The sequence below is a fragment of the Rhamphochromis longiceps genome, linkage group LG5 (genome assembly GCF_057381845.1).
Source record: "Rhamphochromis longiceps isolate RC_006_pf linkage group LG5, R_longiceps_female_GT1.1, whole genome shotgun sequence".
In the NCBI taxonomy this organism is placed as follows: Eukaryota; Metazoa; Chordata; class Actinopteri; order Cichliformes; family Cichlidae; genus Rhamphochromis; species Rhamphochromis longiceps.
This window is the reverse complement of record NC_140561.1, coordinates 9,499,374-9,518,474: the sequence shown is the minus strand read 5'-3', so window position 1 is coordinate 9,518,474 and position 19,101 is coordinate 9,499,374. Positions and strand designations below refer to the sequence as shown.

The 19,101-nt window shown below is 42.1% G+C and overlaps 1 protein-coding gene across 2 annotated transcripts in view; it reads right to left on the bottom strand.

The window, feature by feature from the left end:
• cntn3b (contactin 3b) overlaps window positions 1–18,153 on the bottom strand; it is a 56,303-nt gene extending 38,150 nt beyond the window's left edge. The window contains exons 1-3 of one of the 2 annotated variants that reach the window (XM_085405667.1): window positions 17,640–18,153; window positions 8,890–9,025; window positions 6,636–6,771 (exon numbers count right to left, since the gene is read on the bottom strand). In XM_085405667.1, the coding sequence (XP_085261793.1) occupies window positions 6,636–6,771; window positions 8,890–8,944 (191 nt within the window). In that variant the 5' untranslated portion in view covers window positions 8,945–9,025; window positions 17,640–18,153. Of the gene's footprint in view, window positions 1–6,635; window positions 6,772–8,889; window positions 9,026–9,682; window positions 9,806–17,639 lie in introns of those variants that run through there. The other variant, XM_085405668.1, reaches the window with a different exon arrangement.
• Between the last annotated feature and the right edge of the window lie 948 nt (window positions 18,154–19,101).

Sequence of the window (19,101 nt, the reverse complement as noted above, 5' to 3'; positions counted from 1 at the left end):
GTAAACACAGTGACAGGTGTATTCATAAAGCAGCGCCCTGAGCCCCGGAGTGTGCTCTGGCGCTACGCTGGACTATTTGTCAACTGAAAAACTGTCAGGGTTCCCGTTCATATATTCACCGTGTAGGCGAGGTGAAGGTGGAACGGCGCGCTGAAAACAAAATCAGGCGTTATGAAGCCAGCTAGCGACAATAACTCACTGGGATTATGAGCATAAACACAAATGACAACGAGGCATTCTCATTTTATCATATCTGCCACATATGTGTAAGTTCTATTTAAATCAACCACACAGATTTTTTTTTTCCAACTCATTCAGTCCTGTGTTAGAAGAATAATCCACCTCTACATGACTGCTAAATTTCACCAATCTGTCTGTTTTCAGTATATTACAGGAGAAAATATGTCAGGAAGTGTTTATTTTTAGATTTTGTCATCCTTGCCTTCCTCACTTAGTGGTTTCCTTCCATTTTCTGTAATGCCAGTCTGCATTCTGCTCTGCTGGGTCTTTTCTGTGATGGATTTTTCCATGTGTGACTGTTGAGCATCCGTGCAAACTGACAACAGCACGAAGGCTCAAAAGCACTTTCTCTCATGACTGACACTACAACACTGAGAGTTGCTGCTAATGATTTACCCCAAATTACAGGAGTGAGCCGGGTGACACCAAACATTTTCTTCTTTCTGTCAGTTTTGTGTGTTACGAGTATTTTGTGTCCATCCAACGACAGATGGATCTTATTCCTCCGTGCAGCAGAGCTCCTCTGTTGTCAGACATCTATTAAAAACGCATCAGTGACCCACATCGATGCACTGAGTGACACGTTCCTTTATGACTGGGAACATGGGTACTGCTGTTTACTTTGAATCGATCCACAATCCCGCTGCCATAAATGCACAGGTGCTCGCCAAAGCTGTACTCATCCCCTGCTGAAAATGGTCTTGAACAAATGAGGTGTTTACTCTTGTTTAGTCAACCTTTCCGGTGCCCAGCTGTTTCGGGAAATTACTGAGCTATTCTTAAAAACCAGAACTGTAAATTTGAGAGCCTTTTTATTTAACATTTACAGACTCAGCAAGAGCCACTGGGCTTTGGTTGAGAGGTGCATAAGAAAGGAAAATCAGATTGTATTCAGAGATGGACAAACGGAGTGCTTGTTTTGGTCTCTTTAGAATTTCTAGACTCTGAAGAAAAAATACAAGTTCTTGTTCTAAGTTGCTGTGGCATACTGGTCTTTTACCAGCATAGTGCCTTATGTAAATATGGTCTACACCAGCGGTCCCCAACCCCTGGGACACTGGTCTGTGAGTCGTTTGGTACTGGGCCGTGAGAGTTGAGGCTCAGGTGTGACATTTATGGTTCTCGGGGTTTTTATCGGGTTTAACTCGGTTTCCCCCGTATTGTAGCTGTGTGTCTTATTTTGAAAGAAATATTTACGTGTTACCATAGCAACCAGAGAGCATTAAGGGGCAGAGAGGAGGATGTTACTCTCAATGTTGTTGGCGCATTTCAGGAGGACGCTGCTAATAAAGTTACACAGTTACACAGTGAATTCGCATTTATTATTATTATTATTATATTTACAGAATACCACAGTTTTTGTCTTGGTCGTATCATTTTATTTTGTTGTATTTATCCGCAACACCTTAAAGGCCGGTCTGTGAAAATATTGTCTGACATTAAACCGGTCTGTGGCGCAAAAAAGGTTGGGGACCGCTGGTCTGCGCCACTGGTTCCAATATACTGTACCGAGCCACACAAGTGTCAGCGGAGGTCAGTTGGGTGGGACCTTTTGACTATATTCTGTAATTGCAATATAAAACTGTAGAAAATATAATTTATTAATATCAACTTCAAGCAGTTATTGGAGGATGTGAAAAAAAAAAGTCACACATCAAAGGCCCCGACTAACTAACAGTGAGGAGGTTAATGAGGAGGAAATTGGAAACCACCAATAACCGCCAGTGAAGAGGACCCATGACCTAAAGAAACCAGGGGGGGAAGAAGTGTCAGTATGACACTCTGGTGAAAGCTGCCTGTCTTACGGGGTCAACAATAGCCCTCAGCCTGACTGTGTCATGTGTCAAGAGAAGTTGGCTAATGTTAAGATGGTGCCAAGTAAGTCCCTTCTAACAGAAACTTGGCCTATTTTAAGAGAGCGCTAGATCAGAAGAGAAGCAGAAAGAAGATTCGTCGGATTGTGTGAAAGTGTCTGATAAGGTGATGAAGGCGAGGTACATCCTTGCATAGAAACTGCAGGTGACACGCGAAGCTGCCAAAGGTGTCTCATCTGATAATACAATAAAGAAAACACAAACAACAACAGATGACATGTCAGATGACGCAGAGGCTACTTTTTGGCTTGGACTGTTCACTCTATATTAAACCTGCTATAGATTTCTACCACATTGTGCACATCTGGCCTCCGCGAATAAAGTGAAAGTGAAATTGATTCGGGTAATATCTGATTCATAATTGATCATTTTAAAAGCGCTAAATGTCCTCAGGTGTTTTCCAGCGCCATGCGAGATGCTGAAAAGCCGAAATACCTAATACTAATCGAAAAGACAAACTCACTGCTACAAACACATTCGAGGCTCGCTCATGAGGGTTAACAACATCATCATTTCTGGCAAATTCAATACTGTGTGGCCCAATTTTCTGTATGGATATTAGACCAAATTGATGGAATTTCCTTAATAGCTAGAGTAACTGAGGAAATTAAGTGCTCTGAATGTAATACCCTCTCTCGCTTGGCATATCTAATTATATAAATACTATTCATTGGCAGTGTGTAGGCTTGTGCATATAGTTTATGCCCAGTCTGCTGAAAGTCACAGCATGACCACTTCCTAAAGGCATTTCTTTCAGCTTACATTTAGGACGTTTTGAGCTTCTAATTTCAGTGTTGGTGAAATAAATTGCAAAGAATTTACGCTTTCTATTTTATCACCAGGACAAAAAGAAAAAAAAGTCCTCTCCTTGCCCGAAGGGAAACAAGTCAAGGACAATCAGTGTCACAAAAACTGATGCAACCCAAATAAAGCTCAAAAATGACTCTTTCTTCAAAGTAACATTAAGGGAAAAAATCTAGTGTCTTTAAAAGCATTATCAAAAATGTCAATCCACAGTGGTCAGAGTATGCTTACTCAAACATCAATTTTTCCTTTTAAACCTCGTTTCACATTATTTATTAATACGCGATGGCAGTGACTCCGAGAGCTACTGACCTAGATGAAATTGGACAACGTGAGATATCTGTGTTGTTTTTGTTCTACAAACAGAAGTGGAGTGGTTTGAAACACAGAAAAATTAGCGAACGACAGATACTGCAGAAAATGAGAAGCCACACAAGGCCTCGCCAGCGAGGTAGGGTAGAGTTAAGCAGGAAATGCATTTGAAATCAGAGAAATAATAAAAACAAAAGGGCAATAAAAATGACTTTTTATCAGCAAAACTCCTGAACATGTGGGCGGTGTATATCTTCAATATCGTAGGGTGATATTACCCACCAAGCACCAACTGTCCACGGCTGTTGTTTTGTGGGCTTAAATTGATCAACCAGTCATAGCTGTATTGAGTCATAGTTCCTGAAAACTGGGCTGCCTTTCATGCAGTGTAATTTTGCCCAAATTAAGAACTACATTAAAAAGAACAGAACCCCATATAATTTGGTTGAAAAGTGAAAGGGGGAAAAAAGAAGTTGTTTCAACTGCCTGAAAACAGAGCTTTGCACCTATCAATGTCTTTTCAGGGACTGTTCACCAAGATTTTGCTGGTGCAGGTAATAACTGATATTAGCATATTACAGACAGCAGTACAATTCATTAGTTACATCTTGCTGGTACTGGGACCCCTTTTTGCATTCAGAACTACCTTAATTCTTCATGGGATACATTGAACAAAGTGCTGGAAACTCTTCTTAGAGATTTTGCTTCATGCTGACAGGATACCATCACATAGTCGATGCAGATTTGTAGACTGCACAGCCATGTTGGACATGATGTCATCTTTGTGACATGACACGTTATTTCGTTGGAAGCAGCGTTCATAACATTGGTACACTGTGGTCATAAAAGGATCTATATGGTAAGCAACAGCACTCAGGTAAGCTGTGGTGTTTAAACAATACTCAGTTGATACTGAAGGGCTGGGGAAATATATCCCCATGTTATCACAAAACCACAACCAGCCTGAACCACTCATGCACAGCAGGAAGGCCATGCCTTCATCTTTTTTAAATCACAATTCCAACCCTGCCATCCAAATGTTGCAGCAGAAATCTAGACTCATCAGACCAGGCAATGTTTTTCCAGTCTTCTGTTGTTCAGCTGTAGCCTTAAATGTCCTGTTCTTAGCTGACAGCAGTGACATCCAATATGGTCTTCTCCTGCTGCAGCCCATCTGCTTCATGTTTCAATGTACTGTGCTCTTATGCATACCTTGTAACAAGTGGTGATCAACTCATCCCTTCCTATCAACTCACAGCAGATCTGAGTAGTTTCTTCTGACCTCTGGCATCAACAAGGTATTTTTTCACAGAGAACTGCCGCTCACTATATATTTTCTCTTTATTGGACCATTCTCTGTAAATCCTAGATATGGCTGTGTGGAAAAACCCCACTAGTGCAGCAGTTTATGAAATACTTAGACCTGCCCATCCGGCACCAACAACCATGCCACGTTCAAAGTCACTTAAATCACCTTCCTTGCCCATTCTCATGTTTAGATTGAACTTCAGTGTGTCTACCTGCCTGAGCACATGTTGTTGCTATGTGATTGGGTAGTTAGATACTTGCATTAAGAAACAGTTAAAGTAAGCAGTGAGTGTTTGCTCTTCAGTATTTGCTGATAGGAAAACTTACATAACAAAAATGTTGCTTGGAGTAATTAAGACATTGTGTCATCACATTGTCTGCACTACGCTCTGTACTCTCGCCACTTCTGAGAAGGCGGTTCATTTGCTTAGTAGTTCGTTAAATACTTTCCTTCAAAGTTTATAACCAAAGATGCCATAACTTTCCCTTTTCAGTATACTAAAATACTAATCCTGTACAAGTTTTTATTTTTTTTAGAAATATATAAAGAATGTTGACATACTGATATTACAATTGATATTACCCATAAAAAATCAGTATTAGAAAACACACCTGTATCAATCAGGCTTAAACATTATGAATGACCACTGTATCACAGACACACACACAGTTACTTCATAAACACTGTTACTACCCGTTTGGCCCAGTTGGGTCAGAACAACCTAAAAGTTACATGAATAACAAAATATTACCTTGCGACAAAGCTATCGCTAACCTGTTAGCAAACTTGCCACACTAGCAGCTACATTAGCATTCTTTTGTAGTTGTATTACTATGATTCCCGAGAAATTAAACTCCTAACCCTGTTTTAGTCCTCTTAGCCTTTGTTTTATATCTATGACAAATAGATCTGGCATGTTGCTAAATGTTAAAGGCTATGTCCATTGACTGTGGTGCTAGCTAGTAGCGTAAACCTAAGTTGTGGGTGTCTGCCACTACAAATGAGTCCTTTCACATAACACACTGTCATATGAGCCACTGTTCACTTAAAATATTGATTAGAGCAGCTTTAAAATGAGGATACACTCTTGCAGTGAGAATCTGTGTATATCCACTCCTCTAATATTACATGATACCTCTGCTTGCTCAGCTAGAGAACAAACTGCGGATCATCCTGACAACAATGGCATTTCCTACTGCTGCAAAGAGCCCCAAAGAGAAAACCTCTCAAACAACACAAGTGAATGTGAGAAAGGCTTTAAGTTGCGGGTGAGATAATGCAAGTGATGGTTTTGCCTTCATCCCAGCTCAGGTTGCACAACATGTACAGTGATACCCCCCCCGCTGCTCTGCCTGAACCATGTTTTCAGTGCACGCACATTATAGGAAATGTAAGCGTTTAACAGAATGTCACTCACAAGGTTACTGCCTCTATCCTCTGCTTGCTGTGCATCTACATGGTGCTGACCAAGCTCTGAAACACAATCTACCACAAAAAAAAACAACACAGCCAGCTGCCATTTTCAAGCCGGGCTCCCTGCACCGCCAGGGAATAGCCACAGAGATATCAAAGGATCTGCAGTGCAAATGAGTCGCTCAAATCTCCTTTTCTCTCCTAATGATTTCTTAAGCCGTGCACCATATTATAAATCGCCAGCTTCATTTCGCACCATGCCTTAAATCTTATCATTAATAAGGTTAACCTCACTCGTATCTTAGGTGTTAGCATATTCATCAACCACAGTGGCGGCTCCATGACTCCAACTCCACATCATAGCTCAGGCCAAAAACAGATAAGCTTTTTTTTTTTCAATTAGAAACAGATGCTCAATTAAGCAGTTGCTCTTTGAAGCTTGTCTCCTTGTTGGATGGCACCTTATCTCTCTCTCGAGCATTTATGTCCAGAAAACGTTGTTCTCTAACAAATCGATAGCATCCAACACTATTGGGACTGTCTTTGATTTCTGTGGAAGCAGCAATGAAGGTTCACAAGCAATTAAGCCGGATTGGATTTTCAGCACGCGACGCAGACGTGGAGCACGGAGCAGGTAGACAGCTGAGGCTTGTGGGGAATGGCACTTTGATGTGGTAATTTACCTGTACTGTGGAGGAGGGCTCCCCTCTGCCTCACACGTAATGGTAGCCTGGTGGTCTGGGGAGTTGATTGGTAAAATGAGGTCACTTGGCTCCGTCCTCCATCTTGGCCCTTGAAATATGACATCCTCTGTACAGGCTGTAGAAAGGGGAGAAAGTCTATGGTTGTACAAGCTAGAAAATTTGTCTCTTTGACCTTAAGAGAAAATACTGGAAGAAGCACAATCTCTGTGAGGGCAAATAGTTAATCTTGCAGAAATACAGGAACCTTCTGACACTCAGTGTATATTACTTTTTCAATATACACTATGCAGTATACTACCTCCTATTCTCTGAGCAGTACCTCACTTTACAAAGAAGAATGCATTAGGACACTCCTCGTGATGTGTTGTGTACATTATTTGCTTATCTTGCTGCAAGGAGAGTAAATCCTACTTACCCATGTTAGGCATTAACAGCTAATGCTGACATATTTGTTATCTGTTCCTCTGTGTGCTACTGCATTTTTCAGATGAGTGTGACACTTGGAATAATGAGGAAAAGAGCAATGGCCGAGGCACTTATGCGAATTCACTCAAGTTCTACACACTAGGCCAGTTTTCCATAAGGCCCTGCTTCATTCTGTCATTTTATCCTTGTGACAAATCATTATATTGTAGCCGGATGTGATTATGCGAGTAAATAAAAATCCTGGAAAATATGTCACCTACTGCTTTGATTGCAATATTTAGCTGGCTAAGAGATTTGTGAGTTCTAGCGAGTCAAACAGAGCTCGCTGACTGATATAACTAAAGTGAGGTGGTTGTTAATTACTTGCCAGGAACAGCTGAATACAGTGCAGGGACTTAAGTTAAGCGCCTAAGTCAACAACAGTTAATGCAGAGAGCCCGTTTTCACATATTCCCCCAGTAATTAACGATGGCTTGGGTATGACTGGGTTGATAAATAAAGCGAGGCGTTGTATTTTCGGAACATCTACGCCATGTTACTCATGCATGTTAATTGAGGCCATAAGGATGCGCTCATCTGCCAGCAGCCAAAAATGAAAGGATGTTGAACACAATCTGGTGCTAAAGCAGAGTCAACAGACGGCCAGTGTAGGCCTAATTAATATCCTACTGGTAACAGATTGTGGCACGTGGCTAGCAGTTCTACATGTGGTTTTAATCGGCGAAAATGTGTCAAGGAATCAAAACAGGTTGAGTAACGAGGCAGGGCGGTGAGTCACGGCTGCTCTCGGCAGTGCTTTGGGAACACAGGGAAGAAGGACTTGGAGAAATCCGGAGGTGAAATTAGGGATGAAAAGCATCACGTTTCAAAACAATTGCTGCCGAATGATCTATCAACAAATGATGGTAGCGTGAGCGAATGCAGGAGTGAATTCATTCATCCCACAGGCTAACAACACAGGTGTGAGTTTATTCCGTGTGGCTGCTTCATTGTCCCAGAACGGAGAACCAAGACAGCACCTCGCTTCACATGTCATTAATGATTGTTATCGGCCGCAGCGACTGCCGAGACGCTCCCGGTGCGTGATGACAACACCGAATAAGAACTAGCACCTACAGTCCCTGTTAAAAAAACTCGTCCGCTAGCAAGGTGAGGCTGCTTGGATTTCGCTCCTTTGGGTGCAGGGCTGTGAATTACCCATGAGCCAATTTGAATAACATTCATTGGGATTTACAATGTCATTTGAACAAGGGTTGACATTCTGAGTCTCTGTGCTTCTGCTGTAGAATCCCAGGTGGCTGCACAAGGGCAGAATGAGGCGCGGTGGCAAGTAGATTGTGCTAAAATGTGAGTCTGGATTCACTGCATGGATCCTGATAATGATCGGGACAGGCCATAAACAGGAATAGGATTGGACTCCCAGATGTCCCTGGCGGGGTAGTGAAAACGTGCAGTGGGCACACCGCTCTAGGGAATGGTGAAGGACATCATGCTGGAACACTGTACATATAATGACTGTGGTTTAATTAGTGTAACCTTTTTTTGGTCAGAAGATTTTTCTAAGGTTACTTGCAAATGCTCAGCTATTTCCTCTTAGTGAGACTAAAGTATATCCACATTTTATTTAAAAAAAAAACACTGCTGTGAGAATGTAAAAAAAAAAAAAAACGCAAAAAGAACATAAGAAGACTGTACTTTAATGCACACACATTAAAAATGAGTCTTTCTCAGGAGAGGTTTTGTGGTGACATAAACCATAACAACATGTGCAGTGAGACTCAGATACAATACGTGTAAAATACCTTACCTGCAAGGCATCCGGTGATTGATAGCAGAACAATTTGTTTCCATGGTAGCATCATCTTTAGTTGCCGAGGGCTAAGTAGACTCTCATCCAATTGCTTGTGAATGGAATGCTCTCGCTTGAATACAAGAGTTTTAATCTGAAGGGAAAGTAATAATGGATGTGATTAAAATATGACATTTTGATCCAAATACGACAAGCATTCAACAGCAAAAAAACCAAAAAACCAAAAAGAAAACACGATTACATCACTGCTAACTTCCATAATTGGTTCCTATTATTTTTGAGTTACTGTAAAGTGAATGTTGAGGAAGTGAGGAAATGCAGCAGCAGACAAAAACCTGAGGATACAACCCAGCTGTGAGAGGGTTTTTTTTCTCTCTCAGGTGGCGCAGAAGAAGAAGAGGAAGAAGAAGAGAAACAGCTGCTAAATGGGCATGTTTTCTTTTACTGTGTGTGTTTCTCATCCCGCCTAACAAGCTCAATTCTGCTGCTTTAAAGAGAAGTGAGGAAGGAAATGATTGACCTCAAAAGACACATCTCTCTCCCAATTTGACTATTAATAGGAGCTGGCAGACTGTGTACCAGCACTCCACAAAATGCTATTTCGTACTTTAACAAAGACTTTGGTGGCCGACTGAATGTAAGCAAAGTGACTGTTTTCATTTCTGTATACATAAATCAAATTTCCTTCGATCAACAAGAAAAACATGAGAAATACATGAGTGCCACACACTGAAACTGTGAAAACAAGACTGACAGTAGAGGACAGACGTGTGCCATCCTATTGCCTTACCCTAACTAGATGCTTAATAATTGATAAGTCTGTGAAGGTTCTCAGTCATCCAGGTCATCGTAGTCAAAGGAGCTTGCAAAGAAAAGCGTCTGGACTTCTTTAAGTTGCTTGAAGACGTTTCACCTCTCATCTGAGAAGCTTCTTCAGTTCTAAGGTCAAATGGTGGAGAGTCCCAGATATAAACCTAGTGGGAGTAACCCCCCACAGAGGGACAACAGGACCCCCTGATGATCCTCTAATCGCCTGAGCCAAGGTGTGAAACTGGGTGTGGGTCCCAATCAGCCAGAGTTTCGGGTGTGTTCATTGTGAAACCTGGCCCCACCTTATCATGTGAATTCCTGAGGTCAGATGGCCCAGGATGTGAGTGGGCGTTAAGGCGTCTGGGAAGGGATCTCAAAACTGGATTATAGATGGCAGACAGTTGGTGTCGTAAACCACCGCCTCTGTTCAAAGATGGTCGCTCACAGTGGACATAGATGGCTTCTTTCACTCCTCTTTCAAACCATCTGTCCTCTCTGTCCAAAATGTGAACATTGGCATCCTCGAAAGAGTGTCCTTTATCCTTAAGATGCAGATGGACTGCTGAGTCTTGTCCTGTGGAGGTGGCTCTTCTGTGTTGTGCCATGCGCTTGTGAAGTGGCTGTTTGGTCTCTCTAATGTAGAGGTCTGAGCATTCCTCGCTGCACTGTACAGCATACACCACATTGTTAAGTCTGTGTTTTGGCGTTTTGTCTTTCGGGTGAACCAGTTTTTGTCTGAGCGTGTTGCTGGGTCTGAAATGCACTGGGATGTCATGCTTGGAGAAAACTCTCCTGAGTTTCTCTGATACACCGGCTACATAGGGGATGACAATGTTGTTGCGTCTGTCCTTCTTATCCTCCCTCGCTGGTGTCTGGTCTTCTTTTCTGTGCCTCTTTGCTGACTTTAAGAACGCCCATTTAGGATAGCCGCACGTTTTGAGTGCTTCCTTTACATGTGTGTGTTCCTTCTTTTTTCCTTCAGGCTTAGAGGGAACATGTTCTGCCCGGTGGTGTAGGGTCCTAATTACTCCAACTCAGCAGTCCATCTGCATCTTAAGGATAAAGGACACTCTTTCGAGGATGCCAATGTTCACATTTTGGACAGAGAGGACAGATGGTTTGAAAGAGGAGTGAAAGAAGCCATCTATGTCCACTGTGAGCGACCATCTTTGAACAGAGGCAGGGGTTTACGACACCAACTCTCTGCCATCTATAATCCAGTTTTGAGATCCCTTCCCAGACGCCTTAACGCCCACTCACATCCTGGGCCATCTGACCTCAGGAATTCGCATGATAAGGTGGGGCCAGGTTTCACAATGAGCTCACCCAAAACCCTGGCTGATTGGGACCCACACCCAGTTTCACACCTTGGCTCAGGCGATTAGAGGATCATCAGGGGGTCCTTTTGTCCCTCTGTGGGGGGATACTCCCACTAGGTTTATATCTGGGACTCTCCACCATTTGACCTTAGAACTGAAGAAGCTTCTCGGATGAGAGGTGAAACGTCTTCAAGCAACTTAAAGAAGTCCAGACGCTTTTCTTTGCAAGCTCCTTTGAATAATTGATAAGCCAACATTTTGTCTTGTAGATGTGTGATGTCTGGAGTTACTATGGAATAGCAATTAATAACATTAGTTAGTTAGGTAGACTTAATTAGTTAGTCAGTAAGGCTTGTTCATTTCTTGGGCTTGTATTGATTTTTAATGGTATTCACACTTCGGTTTACCTTTTAGTTGCCTGCTTAGCAACTCTACTTGTGATGTTCAGTTTTTAGGGGCTTAAAAAAATCTATGGGCAGGACATAATGATATTAAACTCAGTAAGGTACACTTCTCTCTACAGCGAGTGAGCTTTTTGTCACAGCTATGTGCTGTTTAGATGAGAGGAGAGAAACACCCTTCAACCATGTTATTTGTTGATGTTGTGTAATTTGTCCACCAGAGGGCAGTCTGCAACTTCCATATTGGCAACTTGCTTGTTTGTTGAAAATGCTCATAAAAAATAAATAAATACAAAAAGAGCAATCGGTGACTTCTTGTAACAATAAAATAAGTTGTTTTTTTTATAACCCTCAAATAGCTACACATATTAAATGTTAAATAAATCTGTTCAGGTTCTGTGCCCCTGAGCAAAAAAAAGTTATCAGCCAATTTTTCAGATTTTTACTTTTATATCACCAATATCTGTAGCAATATCTGTCTTTAGAATCCTGTATGGTAGGGCTCAAGAAATCACAGCAGAGGCATTTTATTAAACTTGTTTGTGTTCTGATTTTGTTAACGTTACAATTCTCTATAATCCAGTGACGATCTCAGCCCTGAAATCAAAGCTTTTAATAACTGCTGTAATAAAAATGTGGAGCCCCTCAAAAAGGCATTAAGGACAGTCCTTGTGTATTTTAAGGAGTAACAGGCACAAGGAAATTATTCACACAAAAAAAAAAGTTTAAAGAGAGCCTGATGCTTGTTTGGTGTTAAAAGTGTGTATTTTTCTCCATTATGGGGAATGCAGGATCCTTCTGGAGAGTGACCCATACGAGGGACTAAAATATCTCAGCCTCTCATCCACCAGTTGTGACCATTCTTTTTTAAAACCTTCCCCTTCCGAGACCGCCAACTTTGTGGAAGCATGAAACAGATTTACTAAGCAGGGCAAATTAGCGTGAGGCCACAGTTGGAAAAAAACTGCCCACGGGAGCGGAAAGCTCTGCAGGTGATCTACTAACAATGCGTCCTTTTATGGATACACGCGTAGCCCGTTCTTTACAATAATGCAATCTAGAGCAAAGGGCCCGCAAACAAGCAGAGCGGAGGTGGGTGTGAGCAAACTAGTAACTACACAGGCCCAGCTTGTTACTTGTAATCTGAAAACATAATATAGGGTTTGCGTTTTTCCCCAGAAAAAAGCAAGACAGTGAAGCAGTGGGAGGTTGGAGGTGTTGTTGAAGAAATGAAAGAATTTCACTAAAATGCTTCACTCTGCATTGTCCAGCTTGGTTGCAAAAAGGACTGGAAATGGCATTGGGGGCGAGGAAAAGGACGCACGGGGAAAGACGTGTTCAACTGCAAAAGTACATGGAAGGACCTCGCTAAATCTTGATTATCAGGGGGTCTTTTTTCCAGAAGCAACATGATTGATCTGGGAGAAACATCCTGCTCCGTCCATGGTGCTGAAGTGTGAAAAATACAGTCTGAATGTGACTAAGTTGAGGATTTTGCATTTTTACAGTGTGTGGCATGACATTAAAAGCTCAACACTTAGGAGAAACTAAGACTCCACTGCCTGACTTTTTCTAAAGAAGATTTGACGCAGTGGGTACAGCACAACTTCTTCTAGCTGGAGGTTCCAGGTCATCTTTGAATTACTCCAGCAGATGAATAATAACGTGCCCTACTGGAATCGATATGCTCCGATAACACCTCTTCTGGCGTTCAGCTTTGTTTTCAGTGGCTTTCAGTTTCCTCCAAGCATAATGCAGATATGTCCAGCACAAAATGAGGCAAGACATGGGATTTTTTTTCAGTGTGAGATAATGCAGCAATTAGCAATAAACTTCAAACTCCAACAAATAGACAGAAAATAAGGACAGAAAAAAAATGAAAAGGCTGCTTTTTTCCATTTATTGCCCTCTTTTATTAACTCTCCATGGTTGTTTTTTGTAATGCCAGAAGAGAGCTTTCACTGGAACAAACAGTATATCTGGCCCTTTATTGCTTATTTCCCCTTCTTAATATCGCTGGATGGATTAGGTCATTGCTGGTAACTCACTCAGTGGGACTGCTTTATGGACTTTTCATCAGATTCACATTTAACTCTCTTAATTAGCCAAAAGTGGACATTCCAGTCTTTATATCACAGCATCTACCGTGATAAGAAGCCGTTCTGTGGTGGAACATTTTATTCGCCTCCTTTGCTTTACGTGGTGCTGAAGTGACGTTCTGCCTTATCTAGTAATCGATGATGTTAGGGGCCATTAAAACTTTTCATATGTGCTGGTGGAATGGAGAGCTGTAATTGTAGTATCAGTGACACGGGAGGGGCTTTGCTCAAGCGCTGACCTACATCACAGTGAGAGGAAAGTGATACGCCTCTCAGGATTAAGAATTCAACCCAACCCCTCTTCCTTATAACACAACCCTGTTGTGTGGATTAACCCTAGGCTATCTTTGGAAATTTTTTGAAACAGACCTAAATACTAACCGCTCACTTGATCTATCAGCTACAGGCTTGTGGCTGGGGTTTGATGTGAAAGGCATGGCAACATAATCTTATAGAGGAGTGTGCTGCACAGTCAAATTTACAGACAGGACAAAATAATGCCATTTGCCTGATCACAACTTTATGTCCAGAGCTGGCTTAGCTCGACTGTGCCGGTGCCAGTAATTGTTCGCGGTTTGCTGTAATTGCAAGCGCAGCCAGATCCAGAGTGGATTTCCTTGGTGTCTTTCAAAATTTAAGGGGGCGTTTTGCCACTCTAAAACCCCATCACATTGGATTATACGCTTCGAGATTCTACTGGAGCAAAAAAAAAAAAGAAAAGAAAAGAAAGTGTGTGCTGCATTTTTCAGTTCGAGTGTAGTATTAGCAGCCAGTTGAGGATTCAAGCTCATCATCCCAGCAAACTTCAACATCCTGAGAGAAAAATCTCCCAGTAAAGATGTTCTGGTTTGTGATCAGCACATGGCAGAGTGTCTGCTCAAGTACAGGATAGCTGTCCTTGAGCGGCTTCATTCTGAAACCTTTATAAACCTGCAATAACATTCTCATCCTGGAGTATTTTGTGAATTTGATTCACAAAAACTTTAAAAAAAAATGTAAAACAGCAAACAGAAGCATGTGTTTCCACAATACCCAGTTTTTCAGTGGCTCTCAGTGCAAAGCTTAAGTGTCTCCCGATGCTCCAATCCTTTGAGTCCTACTAGATTAAAATTGCATAATACCATCCAACGGTTTTCTTATATAAAGGCGATTTTTTAACTCTTTTGACCTTCAGAAAGCGGCACCTGTGTCATTCCTTGCAGAGCTGAATATCATCTAAAGCTTTAGTAAATCTAGGAGAGAAAGAACACAATAGCGAGGATGCCAAGCAAAGTAAAAATGACTTCTTTGCTTTTGTGGCGGCGAGGTGGCATTTTCTTTCTTCAGCTTTCTCAGCCGAAATGATGGCCAAACGATTGCTCTGCCAAATGTAATGAGGCATCACACTTTCACCTCCACAGAAGCTAAACCTAATGGAAGTCATTGGCTAAACGCATTCCAGAGTAAATGAGATGACTTCTTGGTTAGTGGGGCTGTTGTTTGGCGCATAATTGATAGGAGAGGTGGTTAAAGGCATCCATTTCCCCCCCTGAGGGCAGCATAATTGCAAAAGAATCTAATAAGGGAGGGAAGAAAGGAGAGTTTCTATCACAGCTCAAGGTCTGCATTTAGATCACATGCGATACACAGGAAACGCACAGCAGAGCTATATCAGAACATGCAAAACACCAGCAGCGCAGTGGGGATAGATTCACTACATTATATGATCTATTCATTGTAGTTCTTGTCTTCAGGGCTATCTGCTGCCATCTCCATTAAATCCACTCAGCAGAAGAACCCGGGAAACAAGGATGTGCCACCGGGGGCAGACTCAATCTAAATCCACAGCTGCTCGCCTCTTTTTGCCAGTGAATGAAGAATTCACAATCGACTCTGAATTTACTCTGACTGACTGAGGACCCGAGTAGGCTGAGGGTGGTTTTCTTTTAGAAATTATAGTTCCTCAAAACAAAGAAAAACGAGATGATGTAGAAATAAAAGCAAAGCACAATATCTGCATTTCACAACTTTGCAGCCTGCAGTGAAATACTTGGAAGAAAAATGAAAGAAAACAGAAGCAAAGAAGGGGTAATTGTTTGGTATTGATTGCGCCATAACTCAGCATTAGGCTCTTGGGTGAGTGAGCAGTGCTTCCCATAGCAAATTATGCATTAAAGGTTTCAAATAAAAAGGCATTTTGTGTAATTGCCCCCCCCCCCCCAAACCCAAGCCTCAAAAGCTACATTAGCATTCATGAAAGAAGCCCCCCCACACACACACACCCCTCCCGCTCCTCCATACACACACGCTCAGATGTTTCCTTGCAGGATAGAAAGAAAAAGCAGCAGCTTCACACCTGTGATTGACATGTCACACTGCGAGCGTGTGAATAAAACGCAGCGGTTAGAACTGTGGCTATGGTCAGGGTTGAATGCTGGAGGACAGCAAAGAGCAAAGCTGGAGGCAGGAGTTCTACTCACGAAAGATCACTTAAGTGAAAAGCAGAGGCATGAAAGCACTTCACATTCAGTGTTGACTTTTTCACACACAAAAAACAACAAAAAAATTCACATTCAGTTATGACCTCCCCTGACTTTTTCTGTCCTTTACGTGTTTACATATTTGTTAAAATACACATCTGGACAGGATATTTTACAGCTGTGTATTTCCAAGTGAAAAATCACTATTCCCCCCCCCCCCCCCCCCCCCACACACACACACACACACACACACATCCCCTCCAATGTTAAACACAGCTGCATGCCTCAGCTGCTGCCTAACACACGGTTGGGGGGGGGGGGGGGGTGTAAGAGAGTAAGTGCACCTAGAAGAAAGGGGAGCGGCGATCCATTTCTCAGCCAGGCACATCCCCAGACCCTCATCCTAGATACAGCAGCAACCCCCCCCCCCCCCCCCCCTCCCCTTAAAAAAAAAAAGCACAGAAAAAAAAACCTGACTGGAGGTCAAGGAAGAGGAGCAGGAGACACTCAAGTAGGCTCTTTACATTTTTTCTTATACTATTCAACTCGTTTCACAGCCTTTCCAGAGATAAAGGAACTGGCTGTAGAATGTAATTGCCACTCTGGTTCAATCAAAAGGGTTTTTGAAAGCAAACGGTGCTACAGCACAAGCTCATCTTTGCACTGCTATCCTGCTATGTGTTATAGAACAATTCGCTGCATGCCTTTCAAAGACACGTCTCACCTCTCATTTGCCTTCTGCTTGTTATTCTCAAAGTTATGCGAAAAGCAGCCATAAATAAACATGAATAGAGGGGAGAACGATTCCAATCCCTGCTGAATGGTAGGATACTTTGAAGATGCAGAGCCGGCTGCATTTTCTGTTCACTGTTCTGTCCGATTGCAGTCTGGGTGGGAAGAAAGGGAATACTTGTGTGCAGACCACCGATGGGCAAATATTTGGATTTGCATGAAAAAAAAGAAGAAAACAAGATTAAAAGAGAGAGGATGGAGTCGCGTTATTAAAGATCATTTCTCTAATAACTATCCCCCGTGTGGCACAACTATCATGAGTATGCAAAATTTTAGAGAAAAGGGTAAAAATCATCGAAATGTTATAATTTAAGAGGGCATGGAGGCACAACTCAGCAGCACAGAAAAATAAAAAAGCAACTATTTTAAATAATTCACATAGGTCAATGCTCTTTCCCCCCTTCCTCCGCCTGGAGATGGATATCATCGCCTTTAACAAGTTCGAAAGAGGCTTTTCTCCAGGCTGACGGTCCTGATGCTGTTTCTCTCTGTGTGACTGAGCAGAGCGGCACCATATGGACTTTGTCTAAAGATGAGGGAAATGAGCCCCAGCGGTACAAATCCCAGTAGGACCATCCAACCCATTTGAGGCTCATCTAGAAACGCAATCATCAGCATCGTGCACGTGTGCCTACTATCAGCACGCACACATTTGGCGTCTGTGCCCTTTGCACAAATTTATACAACGGCATCTCGCCAGAGGAAAGAGAGCTTTTAAGCTCTATCCTTCCAACTTATGTTTGTTTCTATTTTTGTCATGTTTGCAAAACCAAAACTTAGCAGAACACAGTTCACGGTATGTGCATGCACATAAATTTAGGGCGACAACACGCACGTATGCAGTGATGCTCTCCAAGGATCACTTACTTGTCCTAGGATGCAGATTTTTTCCTCTTCATTAAACTGCTGTGATTGTAATCCCACTATCCGTCAGACGCGTTGTTTCACACACGTTATTTCATTTTCTTTATTTTCCTTTTTTTCACAGTAACTCCTGTCCTCTTAAAAAGCAAGAACAAAAAAGAGAGGATGCCCTCTGCTCCAGCAGTGTTTGCGCTCTGCACTTAATTCTGCTCGCTTGGAAGGGACTAACAGTAAGCTGTGCTCTCGGTAAATTCCCACAATCATAAGTACATTTGCCGGCCGAGGACGATACGCGCCGAGCCGAGAGTGTTCCGCGACCTCCTCCAACTGCACTTCCACAAGATGCTGCCAAGAAGCACAGAGGACAGCGCTGCCTCTGAGCGGAGACTCTCACATTGTGCGCATACACGGCTTCTGCTCTCTTTGTGCGCAGGAAGAAGCGCCCACTGGTGACGCGTGAAAACACCCATCGATGCACGGTAATGCGCCACCAACCTATGGGCAGCTGACATAAATGCACGTTTTATATGTTTATTGTTCAAATTAAGGTAATTTAAGTGCAAAAATAAAATAAATACATTGAAAAAAGAAAAAGATCGAAACCACAGGGTTGGTCGGTTTTAAAAAGAAGAAGCACTCAGAAACAAACGCCGCGTAAAACATCTAAATATGTTTTTAGTAACGTAATGTCTAGAATGTAGCGTGCAAAAAACTTTTATGATAAACCCATGCCTGGGCTTGAAGGCGGGTAAATGTGATCTTCTGATTAACGGAAAGTAGGAAAGAATCGATGTGTTTCTGGTCACTGAACTCACCACCAGAAACCTCGATGTGTTTACGAGGAAAATGCATCAAGTAAAAAATACACTTTTTGTGCGTTTGTTTTTTGTGCCCATGTATCACCATAAAACCTTATAAAGATTCTAGCTCACTGTACTGAGAAGCACAGCAACAACAAACGTGTGTGTGTGTGTGTGTGTTTGTGTGTGTATGCAGGACCACACACACAGGTGCTTTAGAGGCTCTTGGTTTATAAATATGATGTTGCCTACTTTGTGTTTCATTGTTTTCATGATGCAACCATCCGAAATCACTGTGTTTTTGGTGGAGTTTTATTTCCCACAGCTCTTTTTAAAGTGTTTGCAGAAAAAATTCAATCACATGCTCGTTATAAACACACGGGCTAATAATAAAGGCTCATTTTCCCCACTTACGTCTGCGCCTGGCGTATGAACACAGTTAGGTCATCAGTCTGAAAGCTGCACTAATCACTATGTAAAAGCCATCCAATTGCTGTGCGCATGTAAGGGAACCAATGTAGTCACAATAAAAAAAAAAAACATAAATAAATACAAATTAAAAATTAATTATAACCCAGAAGTGTAGGTGCTTTGGTATTGTTCAGCATTTTTGTCCTCTACGCATTTGTCCTGTCTATTTTCAGCCAAAATATTAGGATAAATCT